Source organism: Spea bombifrons, chromosome 6 (genome assembly GCF_027358695.1).
Source record: "Spea bombifrons isolate aSpeBom1 chromosome 6, aSpeBom1.2.pri, whole genome shotgun sequence".
In the NCBI taxonomy this organism is placed as follows: Eukaryota; Metazoa; Chordata; class Amphibia; order Anura; family Pelobatidae; genus Spea; species Spea bombifrons.
Genome location: NC_071092.1, coordinates 45,295,455 through 45,311,081, shown reverse-complemented (window position 1 = coordinate 45,311,081; position 15,627 = coordinate 45,295,455). Strand labels below are relative to the sequence as shown.

Genomic DNA, 15,627 nt, shown 5'->3' with positions numbered 1-15,627 from the left:
TTCCCTGCTGTCTCTACACAAATGTTTGTGAGTACGCGCGTTACTCTCATACCCCGCAAACACCCATATTTAATATTTAATACTCCTTTTTTATGCTCAGATGGGTGCCGAGCTGGCGCGCGCTCGCAGGGAACACAGCGGGCGGCAATTCGTCGTCTCCCAGCTGAGGAACCAGATAAACGCCAAAGAGCTTGAGATGGAGAGGCACAGGGAGAAGGTAAAGAGTTAATAACTGCCGTTTCTTAACTGAAGAATCTCTTTTTGCTGCTCCTTGGTCTCTTTTCGGTTTATGAAATCTGTACTTTATCACCCCAAAAAGACCTGGCGCTCCATGGGTGACTTTTCATGGTCTAAACCATTCCATACATCCCAACAGTCCCAGTTTGCAAAGGACAGTCCTGATTGTCAGACACCGTCCCTCGGTGGAGGACATAGGCCGAAGGGGGATGTCCTGTGATCTGTATTAAAATATCGTGTCTCTCCGCAGCTTCGGAAGGAAGAGGCGCAGATAAAAAACATCAAGACCGACCTCTACAGATGTGCTTTAAACATGGACGACATAAATAAACGCTTTGGCCACAGTGAAGAACACCTGGAAGAGAGACGCTAAGATCCACGAGAGTGAAATCTCACCCTGCTAGTTAAACACTCCAGCCAGCGGCTCATACTCATACTCACCTGCCTGGGAGGGCAGCAGCAGCAGGGCTGCAGCTTTTACCTTTTTATTTTGTTTTTTCACATAGAAAGAATGCATATTAAAGTACTCGCAGAGGGTTAGGGTTACTCGCAGAGGGTTAGGGTTACTCGCAGAGGGTTAGGGTTACTCGCAGAGGGTTAGGGTTACTCGCAGAGGGTTAGGGTTACTCGCAGAGTCCTTCTGTAGTTGGGGTGTCGGGGGGCATCAGACGGGTCCTGTAAGGTACTATTAATGTCTTGTCTTGTGCAGCAAAACGCCGTTCTCATGGAAACCATCAACGAGCTGCGAGAGGAGATTAAAGCGGAGAACAAGAAAGCTCGTGACCTTGAGCTACAACTGAAAAACAAAAAGCGGAGCTTCACGCGCCCCAAAGGTAAAAAAAAAAACCTAAAACAAGTAAAAAAAACTTTAATCTCATAGCAATTTCTACCTGTTTTCTGATCAATTCCTGCCCGAAAAACCCGATTCCCTGAAAACTCAGATTTTTTTCTTACCATTTACTTAACAAAACGTATCGAATTGTTTCTGGGAAGGGTTTGGGGCAGTCGCAGGGCGAGGAATTACGTTTCTAATGCAGTATTTAGTGTAAAAAGTGTTACATTCAGCAGAGTAGGTGGAACTGAAGCTTTAATCTCTGTATTCTTATCGGTTGTTTTTTTTAAGCCTCTTCTGTGAGCGGAATCCTGCCTCGGGTCAGACGCCCAAAGAAGATCCCTGCGATCCAGAGCGTAGCCCGCGCATCCTCTATTGTTAAATTACCCCCCCATCTGAATATCTAATAAATGGTTGTTTACCCCAAACGGTGTCCGCAGGTAATAAATACACTAAACCGCGATCAAAGAAACGATTCCGGGAGAGGGGAGACCCTCGTGTGTAATAAATTCAATCATCGCCAAGGAAACGTAACAGAAGTGTTAAAATGTAACTTTTCTAATGTAAACTAAAACAAAATAATGTAATATATCGGAAACAAAAACAATGATAGAAACGTAGGATGTGCCGGCAGATCAGAGCCCCCCGGTCGCCGTCAGGACTTCCCGGTATCGACGCACTTGATAAAATCCAAATATTCTGCAGATTTTTTTCTTGAAATGGGAAATAGTATCTAGAATAGTCAGTTTTTGTTTCTATGGCGAATAGTTTACGGTTTTCATTGTTGGGTTGCCGAGGGGCGGCTGCCCCCCCCAGGGGGGGCTCCACTCAGAGCTACAGGGGCTACCACCATGAGTTCTGCGTGGCCCTTCATAAGGGTAACGGGGCCCTACACATTCTGCAGTCGTTCAATACACAAGGGATCACTGAAAGGATCTGAACAAGGAGAAAACCCGCCCGCTCCACGTCCGACACCTCATCGGGACCTACGAAGAAGAATAGCACAAAAATAATAAAATAATAGAAATACCCCTGGGCCGGGGCGCGTAAGGTAGCAGAGCGTTCTACTCCCCTGAAGACAGGCATCAGGGGGAGGAAAGAATGGATATATATAGGATATATATATAGGATATAGTGACTGTTCCTCCTGAACGGGGACACTTGGGTGGTATGCGTTACAAAGTAATAAAACGATTAACACTTTCAGTGCTGGAGGGATATGGGCAAAAGTAAAGCAATGGTAAATGGCACAAAATGCCCTTTTTTCAGTGAATAAAGGCACGGTGCCGCCATCGCCCCCGCCTTCGCCGCGCATGAGACCGGGTCCCAAGGGGTTAAGGTCGCCAGATTCGGTTTATTTCTATTCCACCCCACAATCTCCTTCTCTTTCGCCCAAAAAAAAGGGCTGGGTTTGTGTGTAATCAGAGCAGCTGCGGGTGTACTCAGTACTCAGGTATGGAAATAAGCAAAGAAGGCTGTGAGCGCCGGCTTCTCGTATAGAAGGAAGTGAAAGACTTTAAAAAATATTTAAGAAGAAAAAAAACCCAGAATGTGACCTGGAGCCAGAGGAGGAAGAAGCATGGACGAGCAAACGGTGAGAGCAAACTTATATATATATTTATTTATTATCCCTGTTATCCTGAGTGTTATTGTGGAAACAATGGCTTATATTCTTTATTCTAAAAGAATCCACCTCTTTTCAAGCAGGGATCTCACGCGTGATATAACGCATGAAAAGCATGCAGTCATTAAACTCAAGTAGAATAGGTAATCAGCTCCGGACTGTGATCATTTACTCATTTACCTTCAGACCCTGAGGTTGAGATTGGGGTGAATTCTGAGAATTCTCAAAGATTATTCATGTTGTGAACTGGATATATTTTGCTGAAATACGAATACTTTGGTATTATAGTTGGGTCGGTCTTATTTTACCAAATTGCACTGCAGGGGTTAATTGGAAAGGTGCTGTGGATCTGTTATCGTTTTATCTATGTTTGGGTAATCTGCGTATTATAGATTGAAAGCTCTTGCGAGCCGGCCCCTCTTTGCCCGATGTATCAGTTCATCTTAGTCTGTCAGACCCTATGAATGTAGGGACTGTGGGAAGCGCTGCGGGGATTGTTGGTGCTATAGGTATAAAGTCGTCTTAAGAGCCGGGTCGCTGGATTTCACAGTTAGCTGGGAGACTCGTAAAAACGATAAAACGTGCAGATTTTTGCTTAAAATGCTGTTAAATTGTTAAAAATGAGATGTTCTTCTTTTAGTTGGGCGTCCAATCTGGATTCTGTTTTACAAAAAAAAAGTATTTTAAGAGCATCTTTAATTTTACACCAAATTTGTAATATACAACAGAAATGCAGAATAAGGATGTTCTAAAGATTTAAATGACCAAAGATCGACTCTTTTTGACTCCATAATGAACTATTTTAGGGTCTAGTAAGGAATCGCCCCTTATTCTGACCCTACTAATGCTAGACAACTAAGTATTCATATTATCGGGGCTTTTAGTGCAGTAGAACCCTGCGATACCCTCATACCCAGCAAACACTCTGACCTCCTAGAAAAGAGGGGCATGGGGGGGGCACCCAGGGATTTGGTGCCCAAAGAGGGACTGATCCTTTAAAAAAAAAAAAAATGGGACATATAGAAGGTATGTCTTCGAAATAATCTGGTATAAAATAAAAATCCAGAAAAAAAAAAACCACATTTTTGGCGCACGAGATGATTGGTCTCCGGGTACCCTCTCAGCCCTATGCGTTATTTGGGAATAATTCAAAATGCACATGATAGCTGGACCCCCCCCCCCATATGCGCGGAAAGGGCTCCCATTGATTTCAATGAGACTGCTTTCCTGCCACTGATTGGCTGCTGCTGCTGATGAGGAGGATAGCTGCAGTTCTGTAGGTGCAGTTTCTTTCTTTTTCTTGGTGAGAGTGTCGGAGACATTAAACTGTCCCTTTAATCAAAGTTATTAGCTATCCAGCGAGAAGATTATTGGCTTCTGGTGCGAAGAGGTTGAAATTTGGCGCTGGGCAGGAAGGAACACGGTTGCTATGGTGATTACGTGATTTGTATAAGTTTGCACCAGAATTCCCCTTTGCGTCTTTACATAAAGACTGATCTATTTTTCCCCAAAAAATTACACGTTCTCCACACAAAAAAAATATTTGTAACTTCCCTGAAGTGTGTTTTGTGAGTTATGAGGTATTTTGTGTATGCAGAGTTTCTTGTTTTCTTACATTATTTACATATTTATAGTTTTTTGTTTTTTTTCTGAAATAGCAGAACATAAACCGAGCGCCTGAGCACCGCCAGGGTTTTTACCCCAGTTTTAGGCTCTGGGGGTGAATGGGCAGATTCTCAGGGGCTGCCGCTCTACTCCTGCCTCGAGAGCGGGTCGGCCCAAGGACCGCCTGGCTTTTTTGAGGAACTTTGACCAGTCCGGACCACAGTTGGCCTCCTTTCCCCCCCCGAGCCAGACCACCCCGAGCAACTCCTGTCCTCAAGGGCCGCAAACGGGCCATAATGTTATATCCCAGCCCCAAGCGCTGCTTTAACGGACAGAATTAGAGATGAGGGGGCAGCAGGATTTGGGGCCGCACATTTAATTCTATGCATACTGCGCATGCACAGTAGTGTGGCTCATTTGAGCACTGGCCCTGGCGTCCTAATTGTTTTAGTTTTTTGGGCCATATTTGCCCCTATGCATCCTAAAGGGTGTTTCTTGAAGAGCCCCTTAATTACTGGACTGAAGAGCCCCTTTTATTACTCCCTTGAGAGGGAATTACTACAGACTGCTTTTCATTTTTTTGGTTAGTGTCAGTTATTCTTCATTTTACACAATTTTCTGAATATTTTGGATCTACTGAGATACTATAGCTCACGTTTTCTGTAGCTGCAGCTTATGGGCTGCAGCTGTCAATCAGCCGAGGCTGGATGCCAGCGGTGATCTTCTCTTCCGGCTCCTGCAGTAAAAATTTCTGGGTTTTTTTTGCTCTGAAATGGTATAGATTGCGTTAAAAAGCCCGAAGGAGCAATGAGTGACTGGCGGTAACTGGATCACCTTCTGCAAGCAAGCCGAGCTGGATTCCCTGAGACAATGGCTCGTAGCAGGGGCGTAACAAAAAAAATGATGGGGCCCCTCTGTGAGACATAAGGTTGGGGGCCCCCAAGCTCACCCCAAACCCACACATCAACATACTAACAGCGTTGTCAAAAAGTTTTTGTCCCCTTCCCAGTTTCTTCTGTTTTTTTACATATTTGTGACACTGAAATGTTTCAGCTCATCCAATAAATTTATAAAATATGACGGACAACGCGAGTAAACAAGATTTTTAAATAACTTAATAAAAGTAAAAAGTTTATCGAAGCCTAAACCACCCATTTGAAAAAGTAATTCCCCCTAAACCTAAGAACCGATCCTGCCACCCCATGGTGGCAACAACTGCAACCCAACGTCTGCGGTCACTGGCAATGGTTCCTTTGCATCGCTGCTGAGGAACTTTGGCCCCTCTTCTTGGCAGAATTATTTCGATTCAGCCCCGTAGGAGGGTTTTCGAGCATAAGGTCCTGTCACAGCATCTTAATCAGGTTTCTGTCTCCAAAACCGTCATTTTGTTTCTTTTGAGCCATTCGGAGCTGGACTTGCTTGTGTCCTTCGGGTCATTGTCCCGCTCTTGAGCTTTAGGTACGAACCGATGGCCGGACGTTCTCCTTCAGGATTTTCTGGTAGAGCAGACTTCATGGTTCCATTAATTATGGCCAAAAATCTCCCAGGTCCTGAAGAACCTCCAGACCACCACAGCGTTGGACTATTGGTATGGAATACTGTTAGATGTCACGGACTCGCGTCTTCCAAAGAGTCCGGACTCTTGGAGGAATTCTGGTCAGCTGGCCGCTCCAGGGAAGGTTCACTTATGTTCCAAGTTTTCTCCATTTGCAGATGACGGCTCTCACCGGGGTTGGCCGGAGAATGTAACCGACTGATAGATGCCAATGACTTTGTTTCTCCGCTGTTTTAGAATTTCTTTAGATCGTGCCGTCACGTGCTGCTTTTTGAGGCTTTTTAGTCTTTCACTTTGCAAGGCAGGTTCTGTTTCATTTAATGTATAGATCCAGTAATCACGCCTGGGGTATCTAATGAAACTGAGCCCAATAGTCCATTACATTTGGCTGGCCTACGTATAGATATAGGTTCCAGTCTCGTATCCCTGCGCGAAACTCGCGGTGCCAGACAACTGGTACGGCGAGGCAGAGAATAAAGGATTCTGGCCCCCTCTGGATTGGGTGAAATTGTCCTAGGAAAATCTCCTAAAGGTTTCCAGGACAAATGGGTGTTTATAGACACAAGTAGAAGGGCCGACAAAAAATAAATTATGTATATATATAATGGTAGGGTAACACTGTTTTCATGGCGAGATATATATCTATATACTATACAATAAATCTAAGATGGATTATATATCTATATTAGGGTAACATTGTTTTTATGGCGATTATATATTTTAGATTTATTGTATTGTATATATATATAACTTATTTTTTGCCTTTCATTTTGTTATTAGAGGAAACAGGCCTGGAACCTGTGATTATTTCCTAAACAAATATAACAAAAGATCCTTTCTATTATACGATCATTATCCCTATTTTTATTCCTAACAATAAAAACAAATGCAATGTTTTGGTAGAAACAATATGCAAACTCTGTTCTCCGTCTGCGGTCGATGGACTCGTGTACAGAGAATATACGGTATAAAAAAAAAAAAAAAAAAAAAATTTTTGTTTCATATATTAAAACTTTTTAAACTATACTTTTCTCCTGTTTTCTCAACGTCTAACACGGTACAAAACCTTTTTATCATTTTAAAGAAATATTTGTGATATCAGGGCCATGCATTTGCTACATAGATATTTCTTATAATTCCGGGAATACTCTGAATATCCGTGTTTAAATACTAATTGCGTTTTGTTAAATATTTTTTAAAGGACCCCGTTTAGACTTTTAGCTATCCATTTCTTTTCCAGTTTTTGTTTTGCTCTGTGATCCTCTGAAATAAGCCAGGAAGGTAATGGGTAATGGGTATTCCACAAAAAAACTATTGTTATATAAAATTATACATTTTTTTTTTTTTTACGATGTATAGATCCTGGTCTGAGTTGTACTCGGGGATTATTTTTTTTATTTATTTCTTTAACTTTTATTGCTTTTTAATATAGTTGAATTAGCCCTCCATTCTCCTGCTCTGAATTATTTATATCGCTTGTATATCGAATTTGTTCTTAAGCTTTCCACGTACTCACGGCCGATGCAGACGAGGTATCTGCCATCTGTGTGTACAGAAAACAGTCTATTCTCCTCGCCTGTTTATTTATGGTTTAATTATCTCCCCTCTACAATTTTTCTTTTTCTTTTTATTCCAGGAACAGACCACAGACTTCAAGTCACTTCGGGAAACGTTCCAGAAGAAAACATCATGTGCGCGACCGTCAGACAGCAGTCATTTTCCGCCAACGAAGACCGAAGGACCGATAATCCACAACATTCGCAGTAATCCAGCAATCAGGACAGTGATAGATGCTTTAGAAGACCACAAAACGACTCCTTTTCGACTTTCGGAGAAGCCTAAGGTTCCGCTAAAACCAAAAGCCTTTCCTGGTGCTGGTCCTAAGGTTCCTCATAAGGATCAGAGGAGCAAGGCTGACTTAGAGGATCAATCAATGAAACTAAACAAGCCGTTCAGACGTACCTTGAGTATCACGGACCCGTCTAGGAGAGAAGCCGATGGCGTGTCTAGCAATGCTCTACAGCTCTATAACCGGCTTTCTCTGTCAAACGATATAAAAACAGACTTTACCTGCTCATCGCCCAAAAAGCAGATGCCTCCTCAAGAGTTCTATGAAACGTTTGAACCAGGACCACCAGTTATGGCGGAGAAAGATCGCTTGCATGGTAGTTCCCCACCACCACCACCACGCGTGCAACTTGGACCTTCTATCCCATCACCAGTCAACCATGCCGTAGCTGACGAGCACTACAAATTTGTTGCCAGTGCCATCAGCAAGGAATTACTGTTGATCCCGAGATGTAACCGCCATTCTCACCACGATGCCTCTCCACCAGTAGTCGACCAGACCGAGGAGGAAGGACTCTACGTAACAAGCGACCAATTTGAGGTCTTCAAAGAAGTACATGAAAATCGCAGTTCCAGTTATGATTCCGATTCCTCGCCAGCGTCCGACATTTTGTTGCCGTTTGAAATCAAGTCGGACTCAAATCCCAGAGACCAGTCCGGTGGAAACGTGGATAATTCTCCGCATGGTGAAAGTAAGTTACTCATTGAGCAATGATGGCGGTGAAGTTAGGGTGCAGAAAACCAAATGAGGGTGTCAAAAAAAATAAAAAAAATGTCCGGCTGGAGGTATATTCACTTTTCTTAAAGTATCAGATGTCAAGAATCATTAGATATCATCAAATTAGCATATTAACCATGAAAATAAGGAGTCACATGACTAATTATGTATATTTGACCTGACCAATATAGAGTTCAAAAATGCCTTTTTTTTTTAATTAGAAACGGCATTTAGGGGACAAACAGTAGCCAATCGTAGAAGAAAAGTCACGTTGTACAAGAAATTACTGAAAATGTGAATTTATAAAAAAAAATGGCTTATTTTTGACATAGTAAGGATGAAAATAATTTAGAACACGCATTACAGACAACATACAACATGTAGACCGTGTTAAAATCCGGACTAACCATCTCTGATCCCTTGGTTGGTATTTTCCATATTAAATATTTGTCTTTCAGGAAGGAAATCGGCTCTTCTGCCTGAGAAGAAAGTCTCCGGATTAAATAACGCTCCCGTATTACGACCTCTCAGTTCTTACAATCTACTAGGACCAAAGCCCCCCAAACCAGCGAGACCCCCTACGGTGGATCTTCAAAAGTTCCTGAAAAAGTTACAAGAGGAAAGAAACCTGACCGTCGGTAAGACTATTTTTTTTTTTATTATAGAAAATGCGATGTTCCGGTGGATATTTTTGGTAGATAAGTGGAACAGCCTCCCAGTGGAAGTTTTTTTGGTTAATTTTAGTATTTTTAATTGTAATTGATAAGTAAAAAAGCTCTATAAGAAGTCAAGAATAATGAATAATCTTTTGATTTACGGATATGGAGTTTCACTGATATATAAACTAAATGATCGCAGATCACCGACGCTCTCCTCTCGGTCCAAATATCTTTATTTAATTTTTTTGGATTGTTTTGAATATAAACATCGGACAATATTTGTTGTGCCTCAAATTTCCCATTCATCTTCTATAAATTGGGATTTTGCTGGAGAGGTTTCGTTTGAACGTAATGAAACAAACTCCCCTCCCCCACACTAAATTCCTGGTGGCCACCCAACATCTAATAACTTATAACATCTTATAACGCCAAGGGGGCAATCACAGTGAAATCTGAAATGATATTTAGGGAGAAATAAATCTTTGAGAAAGAAATTGGGGGAGAAAAATGTTTTTATAAAAATATTGATTTTTTTTTTTTTTTTTTTGTTTTTTTTTTTTAATGATTTTAACCACTCTAACCAGACAAAATTAAACCTGTAAAATCTTGATTGAGCCAATATAGTTTTGTGACTTTGTTTTATTTTTCTTTTCTAGGATGCAGCGGTCCCCCCCAAAAGATTGGTGAAATTGAAGGTGCAAAATTTAAATTTTAATGTTTAAGCATGGAATGGTGCGGTCAGATCCGTAACCGTATAATGATAATTCTGTATAAAGGTGAATTCCACTATTTTATGTGGCAAAGCATGATTTTAGGCATCGCGCTGATCATGTCCTTCCGATACTTTTTTTTTTTTTTTAAATCCTCTCCAATGTTTGTTCTTTGCATTCTACTCCAAAATGAACTGCGTTGATACCGATATATTATTTTTTCTTTTTCGCCAGAACAAGAAGAGGTGTACGAAGTGACAAATATTCCGTACGTATTAATCTTTAAACCGTCTTCTAAGAAATCGAGAAGCCGTTTACTGAACATGGGCTTTGCGGATTACGCTTTCCCTTTGTTATAATGATACAAAGTTATTGTTGGGAATCATGGCGTTTGCCCATAATGATGTGTAATGTTTTTTAATTTTTTATCTTATTATTATTATTATTTATTTTTATTTTTTTTATTTTTTTTTATTTTTATTACTTTGTAGCATGTTTGTGTATTAAATTAGCTTTTCACGTACCTGTTTTCTAGTCCAGCCCCGGATGACGAGCAATATTGCTATGAAGGACCTCTGAGAGAATTAATAGAAACCATTGAGAGTTTTTCCGAGGTAGATGCCGGTAAGTTGCTTTGCAGGTCTGGCTCTAAGGTTATGTAACATCGTCCTCTGTTATCGTCGGTTGTTCATATGAAGCTTATTTGGGACCAATGTGGCAATATTCTTTTTTTTTTATTTTTTTATTTTTTTTTATTTACAGTCATATAACATACTGGGGTCTATTCACTAAACGGAGAGCTTGACTGGCCCTGTATAATGTATAATTAAGTCATTGATATTTCTTCACTCTTCTTGCGTGTTGAATTATACATTATACACTGTGTCCTGCAAACCCCCCATTTAGTGAATAAACCCAGAAAGAGTAATACTCGCTGTGATCAGAGAGCATTAAAATCTGGGGCATTGCATGTAAATTGAGCTCTGTTGGCTCGTTATTAATCCACGTTAATCCTGTGTCGATGCCTTCTTTTCACAATAATGTGTTAACCTTCTAGATGCCAAAAATGGCTGTGATACACTTTATTATTTTGTGGGATTGAAAAAATAAATTTAATGGTTTTATCTTTACATTTTAATGCATGGTTACACTCATTTTGTGGCTCGTGGGAGACCTGTACCACAAACATACGAATTTCGCTTTTTTTCTCCCCTTTTAGGTCCTTTGGATAATTCATATGATCAACCTGATTTCCGCTCTGAAGTAAGTTCATCGCTGGCAGGGATCTGGACTCTTAGGTCTACTGCGCATGCACTCGACAAAGAATAAACACTCGTAACACGTGTGCCCCTAGTGGCAGGTTTTGGAATTGTACCTTTGTTTTTGGGGTGCGCTAGTCTGCTAAGCAGCTTCTCTGCGGACAAACACTGCGGGGCATGGGGGTGTATTCAGACTCCTGAATAATCACAATAAAAAGGCTGTAAGCTGTTGGGTCTGCTTTATTTAGAGGCAAAAGTTGTATCTGGCCCAACATTTTTCGTTTTAACCCTTCCATTTTTTTTTTCTCCCCCAGGTTGCGGATGGCTACAAGCAGCCCAGGTAACCTAGAAATAGAAGAAATGCTAATCACGGTATATTTCATTTTCACCAACGCAAAGAGAACTTGATCTATGACATCACTAGTTATTTGGATAAAAATGATCCATCCGTTGTGTTAGCAAATTGGCAAAATATCGATAAGAACCTTTTTTTGTGTGTTCTAGAGAATGCCACTTTATGCGATTTGGGGGAAAAAAAACCTTTTTTTTTTTTTTTTTTTTTTTAGTTATAAGAACTCCCATTGTGAAGGCATTCCCCTCGCAGAAACGAACCCGGTTGCATTGCCAATGGGTGCGAAATGTGCGAAAATTGGAAAACGTGAATTGGCATTAAGAAAAAAATTCCAGGTAAACTAATTTCATGACATTTTAGGGATTCTGGGGGTATAAATGATGCAAACTGGGTTGTAGCAGATTATTTAATGATATTTCTATCATATTATATATATATTTTTTTTATTTCTTTTATTATATACATTAAAAGGGAAAAAAAATATATTTCCATAATACCTGAAAACAAAAATTAAAAAAATTATATACTGATTTATATGTAATATGTGTGTGTGTGTGTGCAATATATAATATATATGTATTTATATATATGCAATATCTAATATATATGTATTATATATTATATATTACGTATAAATTATAAAATCATTATTTTTTATTATTTTTGTTTTCGGGTATTATGGAAATATATATATTTTTCCCCTTTTAACGTTTGGCCGTGTGACATTTATATGAATTGTAGGGTATATAATGATGTCTTGGTATAAAATGTTTTTCCGTAACTATTTCTAGATAACTGGTTCGGAAAATGCTGTTTACAAGATGAGCGTTAAAGAGGACTGTAAAGGTGGGAAGGATATGCTGACCCTTAGGAAGGGGGAACTTGTGGAAATTATTAATACCACCGACTGCCCGCCTGGCAAATGGCTCGCACGGAATGATAACGGCAACTGTGAGTTATGTTTTTTTCAATTCAGTACACAATATAGTTTTATTTTATTTCTTTTTTTTTAACAAAAAAATAGGCAAAAATATATATATAATGTACACACATACTGTTATACATATGCAAATATTCTGTGCATACCCTGGGCTCATCCATAAAATATATTAGCTTTTTTTTTTTTTAATTTTTATTTTATTACTGATCAGATTAAATATGTTTTGAAACGTTTTGTGTGGTTTCCTTTTAAATTAGTTATTGGGTTTTGCATTATAGGCAGCTGCATATTAACCATTTAATTATTCTGTTGTCTGAGCCCAATCTACTGGACAAACACTAGTCCTGACTCCTTATCATAGTGCCTGTGTCTTAATCACTCAGCTGGACTCTCTGACTAAGGAAAGTCTATGGAGGAACGGACTTCATTAGCATTGCCATAAAGCATCAGCTCAGTGTGGTGTTTGAGCAGAAAAGTCACCAAAAATATCACATGACTGATACCAATGGCAGTCTGCAGATAAAGGGAGGATTTCTAAATTTCTTCTAGCAGCCTTTTTAATGGTGAAGACCATATATTTCCCAAAAAGTCTACAACCTAGCGTAGTAATAACTTTTTTTGTAGCCAATTTTTATGCGAAGAATAATTATGCAACACACGCAACTCAATATGATTTCACATAAGAAATTATTGTAACAGGTCGGTGTTTTTTTTTTATCCCCCCCCCCCCAGATGGCTTTATTCCTGTTTCGGTAATTGATGCTTATCAAGACCTTTTGATCTTGGGAAGACCGTACCTGAGACAAAACTTTATTCAGTCTGATGTTTATATCGAGGTCGAAAGGTCAGTTTCTGAACTTGTAGCAACTTTTATTTTGGTTTAAATGTCGTTATTAATAAAATTGACATTTCCCCGTACTGCTTATTTATTGTAGTGGAAAAACGGCGAGCGATGATTCTCTTACTACTACAAGCAACTGTAAGTAGTGGCTTCCAGAGATAAAATAAACATCATGTTAATGTTAATATATTTTAATTTTTTTTACTTTTTGGTAAGATGTTCTAAAATGTGTGTTTTAATGCAATTAAAAAAAAAAAAATTCTGCAAATGTTTCCAATATTTCTCATAACGCCCTGCAATGACTGCCCTGGATTCCTGCTGTCAACTCATACTTTCTATGCTTTGTAAATAATACAAAAAATATGTGTATATATGTCTGTTTTAACAGAAATAATACAACTAGAGGTTAAATACCCTTAACACACTAGTTATTAGCAATAAACACAATAAGCTATTCTACGTCTTTTTAAATATAACACAATTTTTGGAAAATTCCATTATATTGACTGTGGTTTCCCAAATTTCCTTTTATTTCCTATTATGCTATGGAAATATGCCCTTAAATATATGTAGATTTACAGGGTTTCAGTAAAGGCATTTTTTTAATGGAAAATAATAAAATGTTAGTGAGATAACCATCGAAAAAAAAAAAACAGAATTTTTTTTTTTTGTCTTTTTTTGTTTTTTAGATTCCGAAGACTTGGATAATGTGTACGATGATGCTGGAAGCAACCATAGCACCGTATCGAACAGGTCAGTGACTGTTCCCTTTTTGAATTCTTTCCGATTGATGTAGAATATACTTGCAAGAGCACAATAGCAAGAAGTTTTTAATAAAACTTTTCCGACCATCTGGCATCCAAATTACGCTTATTAATTGTACAGAACACTTTACAATGCACAATTTTTTTTATTTTATTTTTTTAAATCCCCCCTAATTGTAAAATTTCAGGTTTTTATAGACTTTTTTTTTTTTTTTTTTTTTGCTACCAATTTAAGTAAAGTTCTCACCCTTTGAGTGATCGGATCTGCGCCATTTTGTTTTATTAGCCCATACCCCGGACAATATTATATTTTATACATAATTATAATACTGAACACATACTGCGTACAAGAGAGAGAAAAAAAACACGATAGCAGCAAACATGTATGCTGGGTTAGCTTAATCTTTTTTTAAATGTGTTTTTTTTTTTTTTTTCAATTTTAGCTCTGGACGACTACCAAAGATTTTAACAAATTTCCTCAAGAAGGATGCAAAAAAGAGAAATGACTCTGGGTAACTATTTTTAAACCCTTTTAGTGCCCTGGTTTTAATCATTAAATAAAATGGCGTATACAGAAAAGTGATTCTGTCCTGACTTTGTTGCAGCGGCAGGGACTCCCCCCCTCGTCGGCATCGCTGGCTTACTGCTGACCGATGGTTTGTAACGGCTGCTGGCGTGAGCGCCGGTAAGCCGTTACATAACGAATGCCTGATCGCGTGGCTCGGGCATTCCCTTCTGGGAGAGGTCAGCAGAGGACTGGATATCCCCCGCAGGGTCTGCTGGCCCTTCACGTGCATTGCAATCTCCAATGCAAGTCTATGGAGATCACCGCATGATTGGTCGGGGGGGGGGGGGGGGGTCGCAGGGAAGAGAGAGAAATAATGTTTCTCTCTTTTCCTACAAGTCGAAAAGGGAGACATGTTTGGTTTTTCTTAATTTCATTAAAAATAAAAAATAAAATTAATAAAATAAAAACAATTGTGAGCTAAGAGATGTCATTGTGCTGTCATAGACATAACATGTTCCAGAGGTCCCTAGGGGGATCTCTATCCATATTGCACAAACGGTGCTAATTATGGACATCCCATTAAAAAGTACGATGACTCCTCACCCTGCTTAAATGAAAAACATTTTTTAACATATTAACAATGTATTTTTATTGCACGCTTCTGTGGTTTCAAGTGAAAGCCCTTTTTGTTCAGAAAAAAAGATGTCATTTTCTGTGGGATCATCAAACACATAAAAGGGGAATCTTAATTAATGCTCGTGCTGATAATTGTTCCGTTATTTTAAACCGCAGGTTCGTATCTCCGACCTCTGTAAGTAAGTGATCATTTTTTCTGTATTTATTCATGTGACTTTGTTTTATCTTTGCATTAAAGTATTTTCTTTACTGAGACGGTAGTAGACAGGTGGAACAGCCTCCCAGCAGAAGTGGTAAAGGGTAATACAGTGAGGGTATTAAACATGCATGGGATAGACATACGGCTCCTGAATCTAAGACGAGACCAACGACTGCTTAAGGTTTGAGTCTTTACAGCAGGAGAAAGTACAGTGTCGTATCTTGGTACTCGGCAGAGAGGACAGTGGAGGTAGATTGTGGGGGGCCGTCTCGATGCTGTCCTGGTTAGGTCAGGGGCAGACCCCAACCAAAATACAGCACTGATTTTTTATATATATATA

The 15,627-nt window shown here is 39.4% G+C and overlaps 2 protein-coding genes across 2 annotated transcripts; both read left to right on the top strand.

Moving 5' to 3' along the window:
• The first annotated feature begins 2,482 nt into the window (after nt 1–2,482).
• LOC128500969 (uncharacterized) lies at nt 2,483–9,688 on the top strand. Its single transcript, XM_053470340.1, has 4 exons — nt 2,483–2,663; nt 7,490–8,393; nt 8,878–9,057; nt 9,663–9,688. Exons 1-4 carry the CDS (start codon nt 2,649–2,651, stop codon nt 9,686–9,688), a joined length of 1,125 nt encoding a protein of 374 aa, XP_053326315.1. The 5' UTR covers nt 2,483–2,648.
• Nucleotides 9,689–11,367: 1,679 nt separating this feature from the next.
• Nucleotides 11,368–14,790, top strand: LOC128500606 (FYN-binding protein 1-like). Its single transcript, XM_053469801.1, has 7 exons — nt 11,368–11,387; nt 11,614–11,734; nt 12,191–12,350; nt 13,072–13,183; nt 13,275–13,318; nt 13,870–13,933; nt 14,388–14,790. The coding sequence occupies exons 2-7, from the start codon at nt 11,675–11,677 to the stop codon at nt 14,458–14,460; spliced, it is 513 nt and encodes a 170-aa protein (XP_053325776.1). The 5' UTR covers nt 11,368–11,387; nt 11,614–11,674; the 3' UTR covers nt 14,461–14,790.
• Nucleotides 14,791–15,627: the final 837 nt, after the last annotated feature.